Source organism: Perca fluviatilis, chromosome 5, assembly GCF_010015445.1.
Source record: "Perca fluviatilis chromosome 5, GENO_Pfluv_1.0, whole genome shotgun sequence".
Classification (NCBI taxonomy): Eukaryota; Metazoa; Chordata; class Actinopteri; order Perciformes; family Percidae; genus Perca; species Perca fluviatilis.
This window is the reverse complement of record NC_053116.1, coordinates 14,565,817-14,592,255: the sequence shown is the minus strand read 5'-3', so window position 1 is coordinate 14,592,255 and position 26,439 is coordinate 14,565,817. Positions and strand designations below refer to the sequence as shown.

Genomic DNA, 26,439 nt, shown 5'->3' with positions numbered 1-26,439 from the left:
TCCTCATGACAAAGACCCCCTTTCAAGCCCACTCACCTGGGCTATCTAGAGAGAGGTACATGATAAAGATCACACAGACGTTTCATCACCCTTCTGGCTCAGCTTCACAATAGATAATTCTGGCATATATGTGCTATTTTGTCAGGAATGTTTCTATGAAGGTAAACAAATCCTGTTACAGACCTACTGGACAATTAAAGTACATATGGGGAAGTGATACTTACACATGAATATAATATTTATTTGCTGAATGCAGAACATTTTTAATTATATTTCAAGAAAAATGTCCTTCTATGTGAGCCACAGTTGGATTGTTCTTTTAACTGGATGTCACAACTTCTTGCCAATGGTCTTTGTCCAAACAGACAAGGCTCTCAGAAAGTTTGGCCGCCATGTGAACATGACATAACCGCACTGTTGGTTGGTCAGCTCAACACTTTAAGGTTGTCTAAAGTCTGCAGATTAATTCATAATCCTTGAGACTAGACCGAAACAAACAACCCCACTGACCCAGTTTTGAGTTCCCATAACCTGAGAGTTTAACTGCACATGGCACCTCATTATTCTTGAGAAATCAGCATTATTTTTTCGTCCTTGCTAGAGTATTTGAGACCTCTTATATATAAATAAAATGTCTAGCTGTATCTAGCAGTCAGGTAAAAGCCACAATGTTTGGTTAATTAACACGTCTGGAAGAGGATTTCCAGTTTTTTTAGATTTAGAGAAAAACTTTGTTTAATCACACTATGATTTTGTGTCTGATATTTTATGAGTAAAACAATAGACTGCAAGTACTGCATATTTCTCTTTTATTAATTTTTTTGGTTTGGTTTACAAAGTTCTATCCTAGAAGATGTTGTAGTTTTGTGACTACAACATAGTTTAGCTCATTTGATGAAGACAATACTATAGTTGGTCTAATCAGGATCCAGATGGTGAAGCAGTAAATCACAATTTTCTTTAAAGATTTAACATAATTGTATGTATGTACACCATAACATATTTATCTTTCAGTATGTACCATGGTAGTAATGTGTACTTTGTGTTTACAAGAAAGCTATTACTTTTATTACAGTAAATTCCATATTGGGTCATTGTAACACAGATTATTTGCCCTGAAATTCATCCAAAAGTTCTATCACCATTTCTTTCAGTCAGCTTTGAGATTTTAGAATAAGCTGATACCATGGCATGTGCTGAGTCAGAGCTTGACCTGTGCTCTGCTGCTTGTAGCTGTCTTTCTAATGTGAAAGTGAAGGTGCATCTCTTGGCCTGGTCAGGCCAAGCAGGTCAAGGGAGGAAGGAGGGTTTCAGTTAAAAAAAAAAAAAAACCCTGGGAGAGTAGATGCTGCTGGATTGAAGGGGAGGGAGATGAGGTTCAGGTTTCAGCCTGACAGGGGGTCTGGGGGAAGGACTGGTATTTTGGAATATACGAAGATCCATACAAGGCACAGTGGACATAAAACCGCGGTGCTTGCCCTGACGCGGTGGGTGCAGAGTGCCAGCTGGGGCCCCGCGTTGGATTCCACTTAGATTTTGGAGGGTTTGACTGCATGGTGCCATAAGTCTCTGGGAACACACACTTAACACACCACTGACTGAAAGCCTGGTCTCATCCTTCACTTCTCACCCAAGCTACTGCATGTCTAATATTTAGACATGTTCAGCTTTGTGGACTCAAGGACTGTTCTGCTACTTGTAGCATTCCAAGTTGTTTTACTATCCGTGGTCAGATGTCAGGAAGAGGACGACCGTAAGTTGCACAGTTTTTCTTGACTCTTTTCTTTTTACTTGCAAAAAGAAATGCAGATTTTTATTCTGATGATATTACCGACTTCTTGTTGCCTTCCCAATCTTCTCTACCTGATGTCTCAGAAGAATAGTGGGAAGTAAATAAAATGCCAGTGTTGTGATCTCAAATGAAGAACAGGAAGAGTACAACTCTTTATTTTTGCTATGGCCAGCATTACATGCTTTTTACAGTTATGTAGTTGTTGATTGTTTCCAATGATATGAGTGTATAATGTCAAGCCGGCTACCAATAGTCTTTGCAAATAAGCCAGTCCATTTCTTTCTGTAGGAAAGGTGAGGCTGTCAAGGCACATCTGTGTGGGATGGAGGACCAGGTGAACAAGTGTCTGTTTGTCCTCACCTGGGTCCTGCTGCTCAGCCTTCACTGCTGTGTTAGCTCATTATGTAGTCCTAGTTTTCAGCAGTAAATCTGCTTAATCAGGCTTATTGCTGCCTTAAATGCCTTTGCATTACTTTTTTCTACCATTATCTTGCAGAAACACTTCTGAACGTCTGAAGACAAATCAGGATTTTCTTGAAAATTATTCTTGACAAGTAAATGGGAGTTTAACTATTTTTAAGACGTGTAAAAATATACGTAAACCTCACCCACATGATTTGGCTGGAGCAGATTCAGGGGTTTTGATGATGTGAAGTGACAGGTTCAGACAGTGCTTGACCCCAGGCTAGCAGGCTCAAAGGGTAGCGGGAAGGGAGCACACAGCAGGGAGTCAACAGATGATGGAAATATTGTATTTATAGCAAGATGGACTTCACGTTAGTGCTTCCAATTCCCTCTCTTATAGCATTAATCAGCTTTTAGCAACACATGAAGTCATATATTGTAATAACAGAAGTGGTGGTGAAGTAGAAAGCAAATATTTCAGTTGAAAGTAGCCAAACTCATGTCTGATTAGGAACTAAACCTCCTTGTTACATGTTTGGGCTAAGTATCACTTTCACAAATATGCTTCAAAAAACAAATAACAGCAGTTAGTAGGCCCAGCCCTAAGCTATTACATTAAACAAATCACCCATTCTTAAGTGTTTGCACTGCGCTTGACACAGCTATGGGATCCAGATGGAGAAATTTAGAAGGACCCAGTGTTTACTTAAGGCAGCAGCTTGTCAATTGGACACAGTACCCCTGTTAGAGAGGTTCATTCATACGAGCAGGAGAGCAGGCCTGCAGGTTAAATATACTCAGCCACCGACGTGAAATACCTCAACTAGGGCTTCAGTCACAACTGTTAACTGTGGCTCTTGTTGACATTACATTTTATGCTGCTATAAAATTCTCCATACGATAACTTGGAGCATTTTCTTGCCTGCTCAATGAGTTATTTTTAAAACTTGTAAATTACAGTCAGCTACTGATTTGTACCAGTGTATTTTTGGGTCAACCCACCACCTGTTCGTCAGCATCAAAGGAACAAAGCCACTTACTTTCTATTCATTAACATCATGCAATCACACTTGTATGTTTTATCGTGGTATGCTGTTTTTTGAATGTGACTTTTTGTGTACTCTGCATTACTTTACGAAGTGTTCAGAGCTGTTATTTGATACAGGATAACTTTTATCTTTCTCCTTCCTCCTTTATTCGCTAACCACTCCATCTTACCCCCACACTGCTATTACTCCTCCTATTTCCTTGCCGTGCTCCTTGACCCCCTTTCATCCTCTTACTCCCACTACCCTCTCTTTTTTAACATCTGCTTTACCAACCCTCAACACTGTATAAACCCCAATACCTTTTCTTATCTTCTCTTGAACCATCCTCTCTTTCTTCCTTCTCTGTCCACCTGCCACGCGCCCCCTGCTGGCCACCTACAGAGGAGGCAGGTGGCTGCATCCAGGACGGCCAGCAGTATAATGATAAGGATGTGTGGAAGCCCGAGCCGTGTCGTATCTGTGTGTGCGACAGTGGAGCGGTTCTGTGTGATGAGATAATCTGCGAGGAGATCAAAGAATGTGCCAACCCTCTCATCCCATCTGGAGAGTGCTGTCCCATCTGCCCTGCTGATGCCAGTGCCCCCATTGGTTGTAATTTATTTATTTAAATAACCATAAATAAATTACTTTTTTTAGCTTGCATTTATCTCGCCCTGGCTAACACTTTTGAATGGGGAACTGCCTTAGGCTCCAAATAGTCTGCCTGATTGGAGCAGCAGCAGTCACTGATCTCTTGATTTAATTTAATAGTTTTGGCTGTTCTAAAACATTTTAGTTTTATGATTTGGAATAAGACGTTAATGATGTTCCCGATTCCAAAGTGGCCCTCTACATGTTTGGATGGAGACCATATAATCCACATTATCAGGATCTCTTATTCCCAATGAAAGCCTATTCCATGAAGAATTGGATGAATCCTGAGATGTGTTGTCTGGTTCTCATCTAAACCTGTAGAGAAGCCTTCTGCTTTTTTTAACTCATGACTAAGATGAAGCCTGCATCCATACTGAGCCTCAACTCAATGATTTAATTGACTCATGTGGACATCTTCTACAAAATGAAGGTGTCTTCAGAGAGGGACCAAAGTTTTCCTCACCTTTTATGAATAAGGCCTCATGTCAAGACTATAGATGAACCTGTCAAAGGTCCAAGGCCTTGTCAAGAGCAACTGTATTCTTGTGGCGTCCTAAGAGACCTCCTGGTATATGAAAATGACAATGATTTGACTGATTTATGTAAGCAAATAGATACAAAGTTGTTAAAAAGACACCATGTACAGATGTTTTTTTTTTTTTTATTTAAAAAAAGGTTGATTTACCTAAATCACAACTTTTGCTGATATCTGAGTTCTTGCTCAGTAGTGGATTGTCCAGGCCATCAGAAATAGAATAAGTTTAAGATTACTTAAACATAAATTCATTCCCTCAAATTTGGTATAAATATACACAATATGCAACATTATCAAAAAGCTTACTGGCACCGGCTGCCATGCTTTATTTAATAAGCTAAACTTGGCTGTTACAGCGTGCTTACCTTTTACTTACTTTCACTTTTTTGCTTTAATGATTGGATATAAATACTCTCCTAGTCCATGTTTGCTTCTGCCTCATCCCTCTTGGAATTACATTTCACCATTTATATAATATGGATGGGTTCTTTGCCTCTGGGTCTGGTGAATGGTTTTTGATCACTTTAGCATTGTTAGATTTGCTTGCAGGTCTCCTTTCCTAAGAATCACAAACTAGGATTCAAATCAATCAAGTGTCTGAGTTGTTTATACTTGTACACTTTTAATGTTTTGTTCTTTTTCCTACCCTTCATACATCCATCTGAACATCAGAAACGATTGGTGCTAAGGTGAGGCAGTAGGTTGACTGATATCCATTCACTCAACAAGTAACAGTATGAAAACATTAAACAATAACATTTTCTTGTAAAATCTGAAGCTTGAAGTAGTTTGTTTCTCAGTAAAGCTGTTTAGACCACTGATATCACTTCTTTCTGTTATCAATCAGGGCCAGAAAGGTGAACCAGGAGAGATTGCAGATGTAAGTATGAATCCTCTGCAGTGAAGTAATGTCTCATTGCTGTACACACTTCCACTCTAAACTGCTTTAAACACAAACTCATTACTTGCCTTAGTGTTCATTTCGCTCAGAGAACAAATGATCAAACAAAACCTTTTCTTCTGTGTTGCTTTTATTTAGAATAAATAATTACAGACTTTTGTTTTTTTCTTATTTGGTACCTTTATATGTCCTTCATTGTGCCCAATAATTTACATAATAATTACCTATACAATACACACATTTCTCAAGTTCTTGGTTTATTGAATTTGACATTCCTCTCTTGACTTTTCGAGTTATTCTCAAACCCTGAAAAAGTGTAGTATTTTTTATTTATTGATTATCCCACTTTTTCTTGATTTTTAAACATTTTTGATCATTAGAGTGGCAGTTTCTCACTGGCTAACTACAATGTCCAACAATCCCTCATTGGACTTTCTATTACATGAGGAAAAACACCACATTCCTTGGACATAATGAACCCTATCAAATCCTCTTAGATCCTATCAGCAACTTTGCTGCAAGTGCACATGTCAGGTGAACAAAGTTGGTCCATTTCCAGAGGTTAAGAGGAGGTGATGTTTTTAACAAAACTTGTCCTGTCAAACTAAATCTTCATCAGATTAGCTTAATGTCCACCTCCTACAAAGCTGGAATGTTCTCTAATTTTAGCTGTTTAGAAACGGGTACAACTGGACACAACATGAAAGATTGGTCTCGTAATAAAGATGAGTAATTTGCTAAATCTTTTTTTTCCTCTTTGTGCAGGTTGTAGGACCAAAAGGACCACCAGGCCCTATGGTAAATATTAAATATTATACATTTTTATTCATTTTATTGAGATAAAAAAGGGGGACATTTCTTTGTTGATTATGTTAATGCTACACTTATCCAAGCATTGTTTGATGAGGTTGTTTTTTGGTAGATAATAATATGATTCTTGCTCTGAATAGGAGTTTTGTCCATCCTGGGAATCGTACTGAGACAAATAAATCTGTTTTTGCAGGGCCCCCCAGGTGAGCAGGGAGTCCGTGGAGAAGCTGGCGCTAAGGGTGATAAGGTAAGAGACAACACACTGTGTCCAAAAAACACCATCTACTCCACCGATCTGCTCAGTATATCATTCAGAAGAAATTGTCTCCTATTAATGTGTGATTTCAGAATCGGTCTACCAAATATTAGTTCAAGCAACAACAGTTCTGATCATTCTAATAATTGAACTAACAGAGTTCTGTATAGTGTAATTACTCATGTGTAGGAACATCTAAATCTAATCACCATGCAACAGATATGAGACTTCTTCTGTAAATGTTTGGTTGTAAAAGGCATTGATAATAAAAACAACCAGATCTGACCTGAAATCTTCTTTAGTACTCCTGATGAACTTAGAGAAAATCACCTTCTCTGTTTTTCCCTAGGGAAATGCAGGACCTCGTGGAAGAGATGGTGAGCCTGGCACCCCTGGGAACCCCGGACCCCCTGGCCCACCTGGACCACCTGGACTTGGAGGGGTGAGTCTGAGGGAACTTCTGTAACACATGGCATAAACAGTTTAACAAAACCACCTTTTCTTCCTCAGATGTAAGTCCCAACACCACAGTGTTACTCCCATGTCACATATAACACAATGGTAGGAAGAAGCAGTTTAAACAGAGGTCTAAATATATAGAGAGGACTTAATGGTAAATTGTTGATATAAATCACAAGCATTATTTGTGTCTTTAGCATCACTAAACCCATCGGGTTCTCTATTATTGCAAAGTACAGGGTGAATTGAACTGATGAATGAATGAATGTTTGTGCTTCCTTTGAGACTTCACTTCGGCTACATTTGTCTTGATCAATAGAGGAAACCGCCCAAAATGAGTCCATAGATTTATTCGTTTTTGATTCAAAGAAAAAAGAGGGAAGAATGTGAAGGCAAGCTACTGTCCTACATGGACTGCAGTGTACTTGTATAGTATGCGTTCACAGAATCATGAAGGGTGAAAATAGTGCTTTACTTTAGCAGGCAAATGTATTCTTCCTATTTTCTTTCATGGTAACTGAACTACCATTGAAGTATTTAATTCAGTTAATGTCCTTCACTTGCTGCTGTGTGTAATGACCCACTTAGCCCAAGCGGCTCAGCCAGGATAAACTACCCTAACTGACTCTCAGTCTCTTGTCTGTTTTGTGTTTTACAGAATTTTGCTGCTCAGATGGCTGGAGGTTTTGATGAGAAGGCCGGAGGTGCTCAGATGGGTGTGATGCAGGGACCAATGGTAAGTAGTGCTGTGTACAGTGAATATATCTTACAGGATGAGTGTATGTGTATGTTCTTGGTATGTAAACACTTCATCTCTCATAATGACAAAACCTCATTGTAACATTTAGCTTGTCTCAGAGTTGCTGCTGAAGAGAAGTGATAAACAATAATCATTGCAATGCTGCCACCTTGTGGTCCAGTAGTTTTACTCCAACACAGGGATTTCAAGCTACCTATTAAATTAATTTGTCATACTATGTAAACTTTCTCTAAATGTCTTGTGTTTCTCTTTCAGGGTCCTATGGGTCCTCGTGGCCCCCCTGGACCTAGTGGAGCTCCTGTAAGTACATTCATTACAGCACTACATCGTTATGTGATTGATCATAATAATCAAACAGCTACTGTACAAACACGTAGAGGAGAATTGTTGGCATAAATTAATACATTCTTTGCATTTTCATTTGTACCTATAGGGACCACAGGGTTTCCAAGGTAGCCCCGGAGAGGCTGGAGAGCCTGGTCCAGCTGTAAGTATTAACACATATCCCACAATGCATCTATGTGCCCAAAAGACATTTCATACTGTACTGCTCACATTTGTCGTAATGTTTAGGGGTTACCAACAGCACCTACTTCCACAGAAACAGATGCTCATTATAAACAGTGTTATAAACGTTTTTAAATAAATAAATATCACAGTCAATACATCCATAAATATCTATCTATCTATCTATTTATCATATTTAAGTCTATCACTGTTTGACTTCTCTCACACAGTGAAAATCATTGATACTGTCACCAAATTTAGCCACAAATTTAGTTGGACAGGACTGGACAGTGTAAAGGCAGTGTTTGCATTTTGCAGCACAGAACTGTAACTTTGTAATTATCTTTGGATCAATGACATAACTGTAACTATAAGGGTTAATCTGTGTGTGTTTTTATAACAGGGAGCACTGGGACCGCGTGGACCACCTGGACCTTCTGGAAAACCTGGAAGCGACGTAAGTGTCTTTATTACTATTTTATTGTCCACCTTTTCTCATCTTATGAATGTTATTGCTTTCTATTTTTTGTATTACTTTGGGGTATTTTATTTCCATTTTAATTTGCATTGTTGTGTTTGTCTGAGTTGATGTCTTTGCACTCCTGAAATGTTTTTGTTCCTGTTTTAACCATGTAACTTTATTTTGTAAAGTGCTGTATAAATAAAGTTCATTATTAGTATTATTATCTTTGTACCCACTGCATATTAAAACACAAGTGCAAAACCTACACAAAGGTCAAAGCAAACCACCTTTTTTAAGAACAGAGTGAAACATTTCATGTTATAAAGTTTGCACTTATTCTCTTATGCCCCAAGTAACAATGTTACTATTTTACTTTATTGCCTTACTATTATTTCACAATGATGTTTGAGTTGATCAAACATATAAACAACTTTTTTTAAAAGCCCCCTAAACCAAGTGTACCACTAGGGGGCACTCCTAGCAATCTCCTAGCAATACTGGTGATAATAATGTCTGCATCTTTCCTCTACAGTGCAGTGCAGTTATATACTGTCTATGAGTTAGACCGTCTCAAGCAGCTGCTGTACACTGCTTGAAGAAATACTCATTCCACTTCCTGTTTGTTTCTAGGGCGAGGCTGGCAAACCTGGAAAAGCTGGTGAGCGTGGACCTGCAGGGCCTCAGGTGACTAACTTCAGGATTACAGCACATGTCAAAGTCAGAAGAAGAAAATTGAGATGAGGATAAGTTTCCCTCATATAAAAATGTGGTGGTTTTGTATTTTCAGGGAGCTCGTGGATTCCCTGGAACTCCTGGACTTCCTGGAATCAAAGGACACAGAGTGAGTGTTTCAACCTTCACTGCTAAACAGAAGCAGCAGAATAAATCATGCTCATTGATTACACCTCAAGACTGATGTGTGAGGTCCTGATGAGTCCTGTTGTGTTTCCCTGTAGGGTCATCCTGGTCTGGATGGAGCTAAGGGAGAAACTGGTGCCGCAGGAGCCAAGGTAAGACCACCAAATGTATTTTTTTTCGCAATAACATAACCAGATTCTAATTGATTAGCAATGTCTTCAATTGTTTTCTGCTCACTTCTTCTAATTTCTCTGATCTCTGTTCCCATCAGGGTGAGTCTGGTTCTGCAGGAGAGAACGGCGCCCCTGGACCCATGGTGAGTCTCCAGGGCTTTATCTGGTCTGTCAAATGAATTCAAACATAAAATAGTAACAGAATGGGATGCTAGGGAAGAGAAACAATTGTTTTGTAAATTACAGCTATATGTTCCATAATAATCCAGATAAACTGAGCAGTTGTATCTTCTGTCGTAGGGCCCACGTGGTCTGCCTGGTGAGAGGGGGCGTTCTGGAGCTGCTGGAGCTGCAGTGAGTAACAAACTCATGGCTGCTTCAATCCATTGAACATCGATATGTTTTTAGTTTTCTGTACCATGTTTGTAACAACTTTAAGAAGCATATCATGTTATGGTCTCTTCATTACACAACTGACTGTCCTGTCTTTTTACTCCTCAGGGTGCCCGTGGAAATGATGGCTTGCCCGGTCCCGCTGGTCCACCTGTGAGCATCATAGTTTCCACTTTGCATCCAATTCATTCCATTGATTTTTCTTTTGTAATGTTGTTTAGGGTGTTGGGCCTTTGATAACACAAGCAACAAAGGGATGAGACATGCACCCTAACCTGCAGATTATTGTTGTGTCTACAGGGGCCTGTTGGTCCTGCTGGAGCTCCCGGTTTCCCAGGATCTCCAGGAGCCAAGGTTTGTGCACATCACATCATCATAAACTATTACTTTTTTTGTAGCATACCTTATGTAGTAAAATAAGCAACAACAACAAAAAAGCCTAGTGATTGTCATTTAACTGCAGCTACAGGTTCTACTTTATCGCTCAGTGAATTCTTCCTAAAGTACTTGTAGACAGTTGATCTCTCTTTATTCAGTCTGGGTTCATGGAATAAAACACACAAACGTGTGCCTGTTTCTTGTAGGTTCTTGGTTTTCATACACAAACGATCAATTTCAGTATATTCTACAAACTACTCTACAATCTTCTCAAGAAAGACAAATATGCATTAATAGTTATGTCATATTGAACTTACTTAGAATAAAAGTAATTGTCCTTAAATACATATGGGAACATATAAGAACATACAGCCCATCTGTGCTATGTGAAGGAACACATGTTGGCTTCACAGGTAAATGATAAATTTGAAAAAAATGACTTTTTTTCTACCTTTAATGATAAATGAATTGTGTCCTGTCAGGGAGAAGCTGGTCCTACTGGAGCCCGTGGATCTGAAGGAGCACAGGGACCCCGCGGAGAGGGCGGTACCCCAGGATCCCCCGGACCTGCCGGAGCATCGGTTCGTTAACCATCACTAATCCCGATCATGCAGATTTTAATTTACTCATACAACAGTACCATTCTTACACTGTGCTTGTTTTCTGTTAATATTTTGTCGACACAATGTGACGCGTTGCTTCTTCTTCTTCTCTGTGTGTGTAGGGTAACCCCGGTACTGATGGTATTCCCGGAGCTAAAGGATCTGCTGTAAGTCCTCTCTCTGTAGAGTCCTCAACTACCTTGTGATTCTTTATAATATCATTAAAATGACAGTTTGACTTTATTTTGATATGTTGTTGTTGTTTCTTTCTTCCTTGAAGGGTGCTTCTGGTATTGCTGGTGCTCCTGGATTCCCCGGCCCCCGTGGCCCACCTGGACCACAGGGAGCTACAGGACCTCTGGGGCCAAAAGGACAGTCTGTAAGTCACTTGAGAATAATCTAAAACTCTGTCAAAACCCCAATACTCTGTTTGTGTTATGATTATTCATTGTTGTGACTGTCTTCTTTCTTGCCATACCTAGGGAGACCCCGGTCTTCCTGGATTCAAAGGTGAAGCTGGACCAAAGGGAGAGCTTGTGAGTTGTTCTGACTTGTTTTTCAGTGATTTTTGACCATATATTCCAAAACAACTGTAATACATCTTTTAGAATTAGACTACAGAGAAGATGCACTTACATATCTTCATTTTCCCAGGGCCCCGTTGGTCCCCAAGGTGCTCCTGGCCCTGCTGGTGAAGAAGGAAAGAGAGGTGCAAGAGGAGAGCCTGGAACTGCTGGACCACTCGGACCTCCAGGAGAGAGAGTAAGTCATCAGGATGTACAATAACGTTGGCAAAAAGTGACATTAGGAAGTAGCTGTTGCTATTGCATGCTCAATCTAATCAAATGTATCTCTGTGATTCTTTCCAGGGAGCTCCTGGTAACCGTGGTTTCCCAGGTCAGGATGGTCTTGCTGGTGCTAAGGTGGGTCCTGGTTTCAGCTCACTGACACCGTCAACATGTTGATTTAATCGAAGCACTGCAGCACCAGAAAGATGCTGCTTTGGTCACAAAACGAGCTGCCATATTTCTACCAGACTGCTATTGAACTGACTGATATCTTATCTTCCTCAGGGTGCCCCTGGTGACCGTGGTGTTCCTGGTGCTGCTGGGCCCAAAGGTGCTACTGGAGACCCTGGACGCACAGGAGAGTCAGGTCTCCCCGGAGCCAGAGTGAGTCAGAACAGTCAGACAGTGAAATCTCACTCTTAACCTGGAATCTCAAACCAGAATGTTTAGTGTGGTTGCTTTGATCTGATTGATTTTGTCGAGATTTGTCCCACCTCTTGAATGATGTGTGTGCCTCTCATAGGGTCTTACCGGTCGTCCCGGAGATGCTGGTCCTCAAGGCAAAGTTGGACCCTCTGTGAGTACAGTAATAATCCTGAGGTGGTGCTTCCTGTCATGCTTATGAAATGCTGTGAGTGTTTCGGTTCTGAAATAATACAAGGCATTTTAAAAGATCACAATCACAAAAAAAGCCTACTAGTAGCAGTTTGCTTTGTTATGATATGCTGGCGTCACAATTTATATACATTTTCCTAAACAGCAACATGCACAAAAAGTAAAAATGTACTTTACAAATGTACTTTCATAATTAGAGACTTTCAAATGAAAAAATAGAGCAGCTGACACTTTCAAAGTGGCTTCCCAGCCGCATTTTAAACAAAACAGTACTTTGAAATATGACAAAACTACAGCACATGTGCTTACGAACACAAGAAACATCAACCACAACACTAAAGTTCTGAAATGAAAGCCTTGTATTGAGCCTTTTTTGTGTGCATCCTAGTATAATAATATTATTGTGTGCAGGCTTAGCATATATGATGAGCACACACAAATTTCAATTCACAAGTTAATATCGGTTATCTCTGGGTTTTAGTGCTGATTTCTTACCTTGTGCCTTTGACAGGGTGCTTCTGGTGAGGACGGTCGCCCAGGCCCACCCGGCCCTCAGGGAGCCCGTGGACAGCCAGGAGTGATGGGATTCCCTGGACCAAAGGGAGCCAATGTGAGTTTATTTTTTTTGTTTTTTAGTGAGTAGGAACACAATGGGTGTCTTCATACAGCATAATGAAAACCTGATAATATACAGTCTAAATGCATAAATGTGTAGATAAGACAAATAAGTATTCCAGCTTTTTTGTAGCCAAATATCACTACCAGTAGCACTACTGTTGTTTACCTTGTAGCACTGCAATCGAGAGAGACTTACTACGGATCATTTACTGTGATTTCTCTCCAACAGGGTGAAGCTGGAAAGACAGGAGAGAAAGGTCTTGTGGGTCGCCCTGGTCTGAGAGTGAGTACATTTTCTCCATAAATACTTAACACTCTTAAAAAGACAACCTTACAAATGGATTGATCATTTCTTTGTCTCCAGATCACTTTTTCATAATTGAAATACTCTCTCTCTGAACAGGGTCTGTCTGGAAAAGATGGTGAGACTGGTCCTGCTGGACCTCCTGGCCCTGCTGTGAGTATTCCAGCGTGATCACATGTTGTGAGATATATCTTGTGAGATAAGTCCTGGACTGATTGCCTGTGTTTGGGTCTATCACAGGGACCTGCTGGAGAGAGAGGAGAGCAAGGACAGCCTGGACCCCCTGGCTTCCAGGTGAGTTTATTTTTCTCATCAAATCCCACATACACCAGTCTGGAAAACAAAACAAAAAATCAATATCATATTAGTATTCATTGTCAGTATGAGTTCAAACTTTGGACATGATACAGTGTTGGACAGACAATTATTCAGGAAGACAGCAGACTTCTAAGTAATTATCTAGATATGATATATCTAATCCCTTTGCTGTTGTTGGACAGGGTCTGCCTGGACCATCTGGTGCCCCAGGAGAGGCTGGAAAACCTGGAGACATGGTGAGCGAGAACAAACAAACCTGTTACTTGGGATGTGTTGCATCTGTAGGTGTATCGATGACAAACTCCTTCAACCCGCAGGACACAGGCTATAAGTATACGAGAGCTTGTATAGTACAACCCACACGCCCACATTTTTAAGTATTCAACCCACTCCTGGAAATAACAGCATTATGTAGAAATGAAGGGAGTGAAAGAGTAAAAGACAAGCTAAAACAGTCTCTGGTTCAAGACGGTAAAAATAACTTGGTGTATTTGTGTAGCAACAAGCCATATCCCAGTGCTAATGCTAAGTGTTAATCACCAACTGGCTGCCTTTTCCTACCTGCCTCATTTGATTTTGTGATTTATGTGAAGGGTAACCGCTGTAACAATGCATTCTAATATCTAAAAACAATATGCCAAGGTAAATATCTTGGTCATCTAAATCTAATCAGCTAAGATTTCTTACTTTTTGTATTTCATTTCTGCACCGCTTTTTCAAGTTAATCCATAACTAAGTTGCTCTATTGTCATAGAGAGGAAATCAAACTGAATGCTGAAAATACAATTTATTTTAAAGTTTGTGAATAAGGACCTCTCTTAAGTACAGTTCTGTAAAAGCCTCATTGCTCACTGCAGTTTTTTTGAGCCCAGATAAATGACTTTCATTACATTGCAACATTTGCAATTGAAGTTATATTTAGCTATACGATTGATTGTTTTCGGCTTTTTATACTAGGACTAACAATAAAAACTCAGAAGTTTTACGATACAGAAGTTTATATAAGTGTAACAGTTGCACTGTAACTTTCAAAAACAGGAATAAAAGTGTGTCTTCTCTCTGTGCAGGGTGTTTCTGGAGAGGCCGGAACTCCTGGTGCTGTCGGACCCAGAGTGAGTTTCCATGTTAAAGCTTCACATCTTCATTTCCGATGATTTCAAAGCAAAGAGTAATTTACGTGCTGCTGACACATACTGTTCATACATGAATGATACGACTAATTTATGTTGGTATGGTTTCATACATTGAGACCTGGATTTTATAATTTTTAACATTTGACCCAACAAGCACTCCTCTGAGTTATTGGTACCATTCCTTGTTTCTCCTGTTGATTCCGTTTTTTTGTCTCCTAACAGGGTGAACGTGGTTTCCCTGGTGAGCGGGGTGGTGCTGGAGCTCAGGGTCTTCAGGGACCTCGTGGACTTCCTGGAACACCTGGAACAGATGGACCCAAGGTTAGTGTATGACTTTGATGCAGTTTTTATGTTTAGAATCAAATAGGCGCTCTGAGGCGTTTCTGATTCCAGAAGAACATATCAAAACATTTGTTCAAGGTGGAGTTCTTGTCCATACCATGCCTGGCTGATTTCCTGGAGTCTCTGCTGGTTGCCTGGCAACCTCACAGTGAGACAAGGCTCCAGGAAGTCACTGCGCCCAGCCAACACATAGTCCAGCATGACTATTTTCTTTTTCCAAGGATGGCTAAGTCATGACCCGCCCTACTCTGCCTCTGATTGGCTAGTACTTGTTGCCTTTGTTGGTTGGGTTGGTTAGGTTTAGGCAAGAGGAGTGACCTTGGTTAGCAGTTAGGGTTAGAATATCAGGGTAAGCCAATCAAAGGCAGAGTAGGGCGGGTGATACCTTCACCATCCTTGGAAAAAAATATATGGCATCCGGCACATAACCCCCTGTAAAACACAATGTGTTGTTTTAACGCTTTGGATTTTGTAGGGACAAACAAGATATAACATGTTAATTAGTGAGCTTTAGAGATTCTGGTAGGTCCATTTTGTTACCTTTGTTTTGCCAGGCTAGCTGTTTCCCCCCGTTTCCAGTCTTTATGCTTAGCTAAGCTAACTGGCTGGCTGTAGCTTTATATTTTACCGTACAGACATAAAAGTGGTATTAACCTTCTCAACAAACTTTCGGCAAGAGAACAATAAGCGTATTTCCCAAAACGTCAAACAACTCCTTAAAGGAATACGCCACCGTTTGTTGAAATAGGGCTTATCACGGTGTACCCTGGTAGGTGGGCCAACGCATTTTTTGTCTCAGTGCAAGTAATTAGGTTGTTTTTTTGTCTTTTGTTGGCTCACTTTTACTCACAACATGCTAACTGGCAACATAGGATTCCATTCACTAGGCTAAGCTAACTAACTGCGACGTTGCCGGTGTTGCTCGGACTAAAACAATGCATGCACAAAAAATGGGTTAGCCCACCTATCTACAGCTAGGGGAGACCGTGATAAGCCCTATTTCAACAAACGGTGGCATATCCCTTTAAAATGAATTAAGAAAAAGGAATGGGAACCTATCTGTTCTATTCATTCCTTGGTGGACATGTTAGACATGAACCTGCAGCTTTGGTCAAGTTCTAATTTTTTGAAAAATTATGAGGAATTTTAGATTAATAATGAAATTTAAATAGGATATATTTTCACAATATTTATAAAAGATTTTTTTCAGGAAAAAGAGGACCAGCATATTAACACCAACACCATGGAAATAAAATGAGAGAAGAACAAACCTTCCCATTCAAATCAACATAGGATGGTCAGAGCGTTGCCATTGCAAAGAACCGTGACTGTTGTAGCAGGCTAACTCATTCTATTCCTATGGTCAATGCACAGGGCTGAGCGCCATTTTCTTTGGAAATAGTCAAATGACCACTGCAAACCGTTCAATGTCCGTTCTACTTTGATTCTATTTCTAGGGTCCCCACTCAGGTTCAGTTAGTTCATAGGAAACTAGTAGACATGAAAGAATTGTACTGACAAGTTATCTCCTAATTCTAATTCAGGGAGCCATTGGACCAGCTGGTGCTGCTGGACCCCAGGGACCCCCCGGCCTGCAGGGTATGCCCGGAGAGAGAGGAAATGGTGGCATCCCAGGACCAAAGGGAGACAGAGTGAGTAGCGGATTCTTTTGTCAAAATGGATTTTTATTTTAATATTATGGATTATTTCACGAGTTAAATAGTACATATGATCAGTTGTGGAAGAAGTATTCAGATCCTTTACTTAAGTAAAAGTACTAAAAGTCCTGCATTGGAAATGTTACTTAAGTAAAAGAATGTAAGTATCATCGGGAAAATGTAAAGTATTAAAAGTAAAAGTACTTAATGCAGAAAAATCCTCTCGTTTTAAAAACTGGAAATGATTCAAACAGTTGTGTTTTAAAGGTCTAATCATTTCAGCTCTACTTGTAGGCCATTATATTGTTGGGTAGTTTAATGTATTGTGTGCAAACACCTTAATGTGTAAAGTAACTACTACCTAAAGCTGTCAGATTAATGTAGCGAAGTACAAAGTAGAATATTTCTCTCTGAAATGTAACGGAGTAGAAGTAGAAAGTGGCATAAAAAGAAAAGACTCAAGTAAAGTACAAGTATCTTAAATTTTGTACTTAAGTACAGTACTTAAATGAACTTAGTTACATTCCACCACTGCATATAATAGAGCACTTGTAATGACCAGAGGCTGTGTGTTTCCTGTGTGATTAACATGCGGCTTTCTTCTTTGTCCAACAGGGTGACAACGGACAGAAAGGACCTGAGGGAGCTCCTGGAAAGGATGGTGGTAGAGTGAGTTCAAAAAAATCCTTGTTCTCAGAGTAAAGCTTCACAAAAAAAAAAATTCAATACCGTCCAAACTCTATTCTCCATAACCTGTACCCATTCTGTTGTCTTCCCTCAGGGTTTGACTGGTCCCATTGGTCCTCCTGGCCCATCTGGACCCAACGGCGCCAAGGTAAGAATAACCGGGTTAGCTGAAATGTTATCAATTGAGTTGAATTGTTTTGGTTTTTTTGGTTGGTTTGACTGACTGGTTTTCTCCTATCCAGGGTGAGACTGGACCCACTGGCCAAACTGGTGCTGCTGGTGCTCGTGGTGCTCCTGTAAGTACCTCTTTTTGTGTGTATACACCACAAGTTGATCAGCTGGTGTGTTTGTCCAGGACTGAGCTCGGGCTTGAAATAATGAAGCTTTTTCTTGTTAAAAAAAAAAGAAATCGCAAAAAGAAATCTACTTTCCTCCAAAATGTTCCCTGTATATGTTGGTAGAAACACTGGTGTAAAGAGCATTATGTGTTGGGTCTTTCCTAATCAAGTCTCAAATTGTAAAGCATCCTTTAACCTGGACATAGTATAATGCTGCTGCTCACACATTAATTACATAACAATAACATAAAAGGGGGGATCACTAAGCTGAACATTTACAGTGTAGAGACTTTTGATTCCCTCTGAAAGTGTCCCTTTATATTTTTGATCTACAGTAAAAAGAGAGGTCTTTCAGTTTGGCCTTAGAAAAACTGACTTCTATAGTAAGAGATTAAAATGAGGAATTGTATAGGACTTGACTGTGTTGATGGTTAAAATCAGACAAAGATTGGAGCTGCTGCTGTCATGCCACTTGCTGCACTTGTATTGCAGCAAGAGTTACATGGTTGTGAATATTCAGGGAGAATAGGATGATGACCAGATTGCACAATACTCCATTTCTGGCTGGGTCTTTCTTTTTTTTATTATTGGTATTTCAAAAGGAAAAACAGACATACTACATACTATAAAATGTATCAGACATCAAAATATCACAGCAAACTACACCTAAGACAGGACAAGAATAGCAACAAGACAATAACAGAGGTAGAACGTTATATATAGTACATATGCTATATGATATATATGTACCGAATAGTACATCATATTAAATAAAATAAATATTACCACAAAATACACATGTCATAAAGTACATCACATTATATAATTTTTTTTTAATGTTTTTAATTAATTGGAAAGGGTAGAACTCTTGTGGCTGGGTCGTTGGGAGATGCACACATTTGTGTTTAATTATGTATCACATTATCCTATTTATACATTTTTCATTTATTTTCCCACTCTGTAATTACCTATTAATATTTAATATTATTGTATATGTTTAAAAGTGTTCTCCTTATTCTAAATGAACAAAAACTAATAAACGGTGTCAAAGAATACATTTCTAAATAAAAAATAACTGATAATAAAAACAGCATCAATACCTTTCCCCCAAGCTGTCCCTGACCAGCAGTATCTTGTGTTCCCCTGCAGGGTGACCGCGGGGAGGGTGGTCCTCCTGGGCCGGCTGGCTTTGCTGGACCTCCTGTAAGTAAAGTCACCACAGTGCCTTTTGTTCAAATGAAATAACTGCAAAATGAAATGTATTTATTATAATAATGTTACCATTCGATTTAAAACCTATCCAGGGTGCAGATGGTCAGCCTGGTGCCAAGGGAGAGCTTGGTGAGACTGGACAGAAGGGAGAAGCTGGTTCTTCTGGACCTCAGGGACCATCTGGGGCTCCTGGACCTGTGGTGGGTACTTTTATTCTTATCATATATAGATATATACCTGGAACCTATATATCTTAGGTCACATTTCTTGATCTTTAGAGTGCTTTAAAGTCACTGTAGTTTAACATCAACATGATTAATTGTTGTACCTCTTTTTCAGGGACCTACTGGTGTAACTGGACCTAAAGGAGCACGTGGTGCTCAGGGAGCTCCTGTAAGTAACTCCTATTTTCACTTAATCTTGTGAATAATCCATTGCACAATACTTCTGCTGAAAGCAGATACACACTTTACGCATTGCAATACATAGACAGTACAGAGTCCTGGACCTTGATTGATTGATTCACTCACTCCTTTATTAATCTATTGACTTAACTTGACTTGATTTAGGAGTTAAGATAAGGAGTGTAGTGTAGTGATGAGCCAATTTGACAGACAATTAATCTGCAAATATTTTTTTTTCAAGCAAAATATCAAACATTCACTCTCAACTTCTCAGTTGTGATAACTTTATGCTTTTCTTTGTATTATGCGACATTAAATATCAGATATTTTTGGGTATTGGACTGTTGGCCCGACAAAACAAGCCATTTGAAGGCGTCAACTTGGGCTTTAGGAAACTGTAGCTGGCGTTTTTCACATTTTATGACATTTTAACGATCAAGCAGAATAACGGATGATGCAAATAATCATCAGGTGGGTGCAGCCCTAGAGGAATGTATAAACACAACATCAAGGGTAGCTAAGTTGGATATCATACATACAGTAAGTCAAATTGTCGTCAATTATGTCGACATTAAAATGATTCCGTTTTGATCAACTTAAACAATATTGATCGAGCTAGCCTCTTATGCTGAAGTGAGCTCCAAACGTAAGGTGCAGGGATGCCTCTGATTGAAGTCACATGGCATGTATTTGTATGACCTAATATCACATACTGTACAATCTGTCATTGGGCTATACCGGCCCACAGCAGCAACAGCAATTTCTGACATCATCCATTCAAATAAGATAAAGAAAAACTCCTACCCTAGCACCTAACGGAAAAATTATGATGATATCATATAAATACATAGGAGAACTGTTCAATCAGCTCTAGCCTTTATTGGCAGCACAGTAGACCTTTTTCAACATTAGCAGGGGCTCCATTTTATTCAGGTGTCTCAGTAAGCCACAACAGTGTGACAGTGTGCCAGTGTGCCAGCGTGCACAGTACCAGGACCCTGGAACCAAAGCAGCTAAATAGAATTCAGCCATTATTCATTTTTTTTATTTACAATACATCTACTATGACATGTCAAAAAAATGCTATTCTTTACATTGGTATTCTGCACATTCACAAAAGCATAAAGGTTATACATTATGTATTTACTTTGGTGTACTCACATATAAAGATATAAGGCCTTAGATGAGACCACTGTTAATTAAGATGATGATTTATATTTGCTGAATCCTACCAGGTAATCTCATACCATCTTTAGTTGTTGATGAGAGTGATAGATATATCAGGTCAACAGGTTGTTTATGTTATATGCTTGTAAGAGCCATGTTGTGTTGTCTACAGTGTTTTGTATTTGATTCTCATTAAATTAAATTGTGTTAAGTTATTTAAAATATTTAATGAGATTGAAGAATTAGGGTAATTGGTCATGTTGTAGAATGTGCTTTAGGGTGTGTTTTGCCCTATTAAGACTCGTGCTCCACCAGTCTGTTGTGCTATTGGATATATATATATATATATATTTTTATTTTATTTTTTTTATTTATTTTTTTTTAAGAGCAAAGTTCAGCATAAGGTCAGTTTTCGAGAATCCATCATTGCTTGTGGATACTTATTTTTATTTTTGTGGTCATGTCCGTGGTATAAACTGCTTTTCACTTGCTACGAGCCTCAAGCTCATTGGATAGCTGACCAATGGGAGTGTAGCCTCTAGAAGTGCATGTTGAAGTTGGACATGGTAGTCCACATGACTCAGAGCCCTTTACATCCTGCAAGATTTTTAACAAGCTGTCACTGCAATACTTACTGAACTTTTTCTCTTTTGCAGGGTGCTACTGGTTTCCCTGGTGCTGCTGGCAGAGTTGGATCTCCTGGCCCTAATGTGAGTGTTTTCTCAATTCAACACATTCCCAGAAGGGAAATACATGTACTGAGTCAATCTAAAATGATTTGTGTACATGTTTGGGTCTATTTCTGCTCTTACCCACTGATATTCTCTTTCTTCCCATCACAGGGTAACCCTGGCCCCGTTGGCCCTGCTGGTTCTGCTGGAAAAGAGGGACCAAAGGGGGCTCGTGGTGATGCCGGTCCCCCAGGAAGACAGGGAGACGCTGGGCTTCGTGGAGCTCCTGGCGCACAAGGAGAGAAGGGAGAGCCTGGAGAGGATGGACCCCCTGTGAGTTTGATTTTGCACCTCACAAGAACCAACACGTACCTGAGACAACATCGAGGCTCAATCACCTGCTATTGTAGCCTGATATTCACTAATAAACATAATGAAAGCTGCACCTTACTGACATGAGAAAATGGTGTGTACTGTTGTCTTTCCTGACTCCGTAGGGTGCTGATGGGCCTTCAGGTCCCCAGGGTCTGGGCGGATCTCGTGGTATTGTCGGTTTGCCTGGTCAGCGTGGAGAGAGAGGCTTCGCTGGTCTGCCTGGACCTTCTGTACGTGCTTTCGTCAATATGTTTTTTTAGCTTCCATGTGAGCTGTGTGATAGTGTGATGACGGCCATATCCTTATGATTTACAAAATCTTTTTGACATTTGGTTGCCTCTTAACATTATTATTATTATTTTTTTTTACAAATTTACTTCATTATGTCAGATTGGACTTTATCTTAAATTAATCCAAGTTTGCCTCACATGTGAGGCTTATCCTTGTTACAAAATACTGATCCGTTGAAAGTCAGGAGATTATTCTGTCTGCCTTTCGATGTCAAAGGAGCTACTGAAATCTAATAATTATATTTCCTCTGTGTTCAGGGAGAGCCTGGTAAACAAGGAGCTTCTGGTTCCCCTGGCGACCGTGGACCTCCTGGACCTGTGGGACCCCCTGGACTTACTGGCCCTGCTGGAGAGACTGGAAGAGAGGTCAGACATGTTACAAATCACCACGCCAGGGAAATCGTGAATCACTTCATGGCCTGCCACATTTACAATCTACTCAGGAAATAATACTGTGATCTTGATCCATCAAATCAGATGCCTGCCATAACCATAACCCATAACCTAAAATATGTTTCTGTATTTTAGGGTACCCCTGGATCAGATGGCCCTCCTGGTAGAGATGGAGCTACTGGAGTCAAGGTGAGAAACTCACATAAAACTGTACAGTCCAGCAAATTATACAATTTGACAAAAGTCTTCTAGATCTGCTAGTTTGCAGGAACCCTGAGTCATCACCTTGTGTCCTCCTGTAGGGAGAGCGCGGTAACACCGGTCCCGCTGGCGCCCCTGGAGCTCCTGGTTCCCCTGGTGCCCCTGGACCTGTCGGACCCCTCGGCAAGCAGGGAGACAGAGGAGAGAGTGTAAGAAACACAACATACTGTAGGGGCCACAGGCAAAGGCACAGTGCCATGCGCTGATTCATATAACTTTTTAAATATTAACACAAGCAAGCACCCACACCATTGTTTCTTTCTTTAGGGTGCTCAAGGACCTGCGGGACCCTCAGGCCCCGCTGGAGCTAGAGGAATGGCTGTGAGTATCATCATCTCTAACGGCAACAATATCATTATCGTTTATTTTTATTCAATTTAGGTATTTAGAAGTGCTACACATATGCAGCCACGCATTTTAATACATTTTAAACCTTTAGGGACCCCAAGGGCCACGTGGAGACAAGGGAGAGTCTGGTGAGACTGGAGAGAGGGGACAGAAGGGTCACCGCGGTTTCACTGGTCTGCAGGGTCTTCCTGGACCTCCTGTAAGTGATCCGAATCTAACAGTTCATCCCTGCAGTACCACTTTGTCTCTTACTTCCCTTCCTCTGTCTGCCCTACCATCTAATCGGTTATTGTCCTCGTCCTAACAGGGTTCCGCTGGAGATGCTGGAGCTGCCGGACCTGCCGGACCAAGCGGACCTAAGGTGAGAAAACTGAGCAAAAGCAAAAAGCCAAAGAGACGAAACGAAAACTCTTATTACATTTCCATCCTGCAGCTTTAACACCCGAGATATGCCATGGTAATGAAGGGCACAGGTTAGTCTTTTTGTAATTCTCAAATCATCTGATGAAGACGGAGACAGGAGAGGCCACGTGCTTTAATTACCCACCGCTGTGATAAGATGGGCAGCTCAGGCATTTTGTAATTACTCTCTGCGAGGAAAAGAGGCAGACGGACAGGACGGACCGTGATTTGTGAAACCACTCCTGCTGAGATCAGAAATGGACTTCAATATCTATTGTAGATTAGCTAAGCATGGTGCCTGATAAGGAAAGCGAGGAGAAATGTCACCATACAAATAATCTTCATGCATAATAAGGCAAAGGCTCTGGAGGTGATTGGGGTAATAGAGAGGAACTGTTGGCACTTTTGAATTGTTTAATCAGATTATTTTTTCTCCCTCCCCCCCACAGCACTGCTTTACTCTTTGAATAGAAAGACATAAGTTTAGAAGTAATATTTCAGATTAACACAGACATTTTAGCATCCTCTGGCTTTTACTTTAACACTCTCACTGTTTCTGAAGGGACCATCTGGACCATCCGGACCTGCTGGCAAAGACGGATCAAATGGACAGCCTGGCCCCATTGGACCCCCTGGACCTCGTGGACGTTCTGGAGAAAGTGGTCCTGCTGTACGTAACACATCCTAAAATAAAATAAAATCCACAACTACCACAAGCTTACATACTGAGCTTTTTCAGCGTGGTTTCACTACACCTGATTGTACCTGAATGCCCCACCCCCTGATCCGTTTCCCTGCTTTTGCTACTCCTTCAGGGTCCTCCTGGTAACGCTGGACCCCCTGGCCCTCCTGGTCCTCCTGGCCCCGGCATCGACATGTCTGCCTTCGCAGGTCTGGGTCAGACTGAGAAGTCCCCTGATCCTCTCAGGTACATGAGGGCCGATGAGGCCTCCAGCTCCCTGAGGCAGCACGACGTGGAGGTCGATTCCACACTTAAGTCCCTCAACAGCCAGATTGAGACCCTGCGCAGCCCTGACGGCAGCCAGAAGAACCCTGCTCGCACCTGCAGAGACCTGCAACTGTGCCACCCTGAGTGGAAGAGCGGTAAGTAGGCTGGAGCACGGGGCAAAATCAAAAGGGGGAAAAAATCTATATTATAACAACTATACTATAACATTACACATTCAAAGTGCTGCTTTCATTTTCAGATCACAATACTCAGATTTATTTTGTTCAGTGATACTGAAATAAGGATGGCTGCAGCAACGTGAGAGAGAGACAGAATCAGACTTTCTTTATACTTTTTCCTCTCAATTCAAAGTTATAGTGCGTTTCTGTCGCCCCAATGAGGAATTGGAGGGAAAGTCACCGGACGACAATCTTCTGAACATAGCGATACTGAGAAATACAGCGAGCCATTCAACAGGCTTACCACCTTCTTTTTTTTTCAGAATAAAAACACACGCCACTCCTTATTAACCCATGTTTCTCATCTCTCCAGGTAACTACTGGGTTGATCCCAACATTGGCAGCACAGCCGATGCCATCAAGGTCTTCTGTAACATGGAGACAGGAGAGACCTGCGTCAACCCAAGCATCGCCGAGGTACCAAAGAAGAACTGGTGGACCAGCAAGAGCAAGGACCGCAAACACGTCTGGTTCGCAGAGACCATGAATGGAGGATTCCACGTGAGTGCATTTTTACAATACAACACTTAAGATCACTTCTTTGTGATCTTGGAGTAAGATTAAACAATCCTAAAAAGCTACTCATGAATGTCCCCTTGACCTGTCTTCTGGTCATACAGTTTAACTACGCCGAGGATGGCCCTGTTGCCAACGCTGCCAGTATCCAGCTGACCTTCTTGAGGCTTCTGTCCACTGAGGCATCCCAGAATCTCACTTACCACTGCAAGAACAGCATTGCCTACATGGACCAGGCCACAGGCAACCTGAAGAAGGCTTTGAAGCTGCAGGGCTCCAACGATGTGGAGATCCGCGCAGAGGGCACCAGTCGCTTCACATACACCGTGTTGGAGGATGGCTGCAAGGTGACTGCTGCAAAACACGACCAGAAACAAATAATCCCTCTTCAATTTAATCCATGTATGATTGTCATTGTATCATGAGACTGCTGTTAACACATTTCTCTACTCTCACCCAACAGAAACATACAGACCGGTGGGGCAAGACTGTCTTTGAGTACAAAACACAGAAAACCTCCCGTCTGCCAATCGTGGACATTGCTCCCATGGACATCGGAGGAGCGGATCAGGAGTTTGGAGTGGAAGTAGGCGCAGTCTGCTTCTTGTAAAGTGGAATATCACAATGGCCCCCCAAAAAACACAGGAAATAAATAAACTCAACCATGAACCATTACACACACACTTCCACAATAAAGAAGACTGGAAATTATAAAAGAAAATTGATACTTTTTCTCTCACAACGAAGTGCTCTCCAAGTTGTACTCCCTGGATGTTAGCACTGAAGGGCACCGGCAATATCTGTACACCACACCAGCATTCTCTGTCAACCCGCTTCCTGAGATCCAGTCATGTTTCCCATGGCCCACTGTTGACGGGAATGAGTCAGAGCCAGGAGGAAGAGGGACCAAGCGAACAAGTTATGGAGAACAGAAACATGACTTGATGTCACTTATTTATTGTCTAACCTGAATGGGCAGAGTTGAGGTAGGACTGGACGGGTTTACTTTGTAAGTAAGACAAGCCCCCTTTCCACTACAGAACAGCCGCACAGCCTCTGTCCCAGTCCTACTCCACCTCCCTCCCTGTTTCCCTCCTGACACACAAATACAGCATTTTGAATCAGTGTAGACCAAAATAAATATCCTCAGTAAAATCAAATCCAGGTGCTCCAGGCCTGTCCATCGTGACCAGGAGTCAACCCTTTACTGTGTATTATAAATCCTTGGTTCTATTGTTGTAAAAGTCTGTGTTTATAAACAACCAGATGGTTTTATATATATTTCCACATTATGTGCGTACATGTGTCTATATGCACACCAACACTTTTTGGAAAGTGAGGTTACATTTGGGATGTATGTTTCAATGTCCTGTACCCCTTGACTGCCCATCAGAGGAAGGCCCAGTTCTCGTCCAAACTAAAAATATTTTGAAAGAA

At 40.9% G+C, this 26,439-nt stretch overlaps 1 protein-coding gene across 2 annotated transcripts; it reads left to right on the top strand.

Moving 5' to 3' along the window:
- The first annotated feature begins 1,417 nt into the window (after positions 1–1,417).
- Positions 1,418–26,439, top strand: col2a1a (collagen, type II, alpha 1a). 2 transcript variants are annotated; one of them, XM_039801487.1, is made up of 54 exons: positions 1,418–1,753; positions 3,628–3,834; positions 5,087–5,103; positions 5,262–5,294; positions 6,081–6,113; positions 6,319–6,372; positions 6,731–6,823; positions 7,499–7,576; positions 7,856–7,900; positions 8,034–8,087; positions 8,511–8,564; positions 9,201–9,254; positions 9,358–9,411; positions 9,527–9,580; positions 9,700–9,744; positions 9,902–9,955; positions 10,103–10,147; positions 10,295–10,348; positions 10,855–10,953; positions 11,097–11,141; positions 11,255–11,353; positions 11,457–11,510; positions 11,629–11,736; positions 11,844–11,897; positions 12,048–12,146; positions 12,286–12,339; positions 12,889–12,987; positions 13,225–13,278; positions 13,399–13,452; positions 13,540–13,593; positions 13,800–13,853; positions 14,685–14,729; positions 14,973–15,071; positions 16,637–16,744; positions 17,366–17,419; positions 17,532–17,585; positions 17,680–17,733; positions 18,925–18,978; positions 19,080–19,187; positions 19,327–19,380; positions 21,215–21,268; positions 21,401–21,562; positions 21,727–21,834; positions 22,153–22,260; positions 22,423–22,476; positions 22,590–22,697; positions 22,816–22,869; positions 22,988–23,095; positions 23,204–23,257; positions 23,861–23,968; positions 24,114–24,402; positions 24,800–24,987; positions 25,107–25,349; positions 25,466–26,439. In XM_039801487.1, the coding sequence occupies exons 1-54, from the start codon at positions 1,660–1,662 to the stop codon at positions 25,610–25,612; spliced, it is 4,464 nt and encodes a 1,487-aa protein (XP_039657421.1). In that variant the 5' UTR covers positions 1,418–1,659; the 3' UTR covers positions 25,613–26,439. The 2 variants fall into 2 exon arrangements, with proteins under 2 accessions (XP_039657421.1, XP_039657422.1); XM_039801488.1 differs by lacking the exon at positions 3,628–3,834 and having other exon boundaries at positions 1,419–1,753.

What these genes read in the sequence shown, in the direction of transcription:
- col2a1a (XM_039801487.1), top strand. Translation starts at nt 1,660, where the DNA reads ATGTTCAGCTTTGTGGACTCAAGGACTGTTCTGCTACTTGTAGCATTC. An exon ending in CCGGACCTGCCGGAGCATCG is followed by an intron (nt 10,954 to 11,096) that starts GTTCGTTAACCA and finishes CTGTGTGTGTAG; the next exon opens with GGTAACCCCGGTACTGATGG. An exon ending in CTGGCTTTGCTGGACCTCCT is followed by an intron (nt 18,979 to 19,079) that starts GTAAGTAAAGTC and finishes AAACCTATCCAG; the next exon opens with GGTGCAGATGGTCAGCCTGG.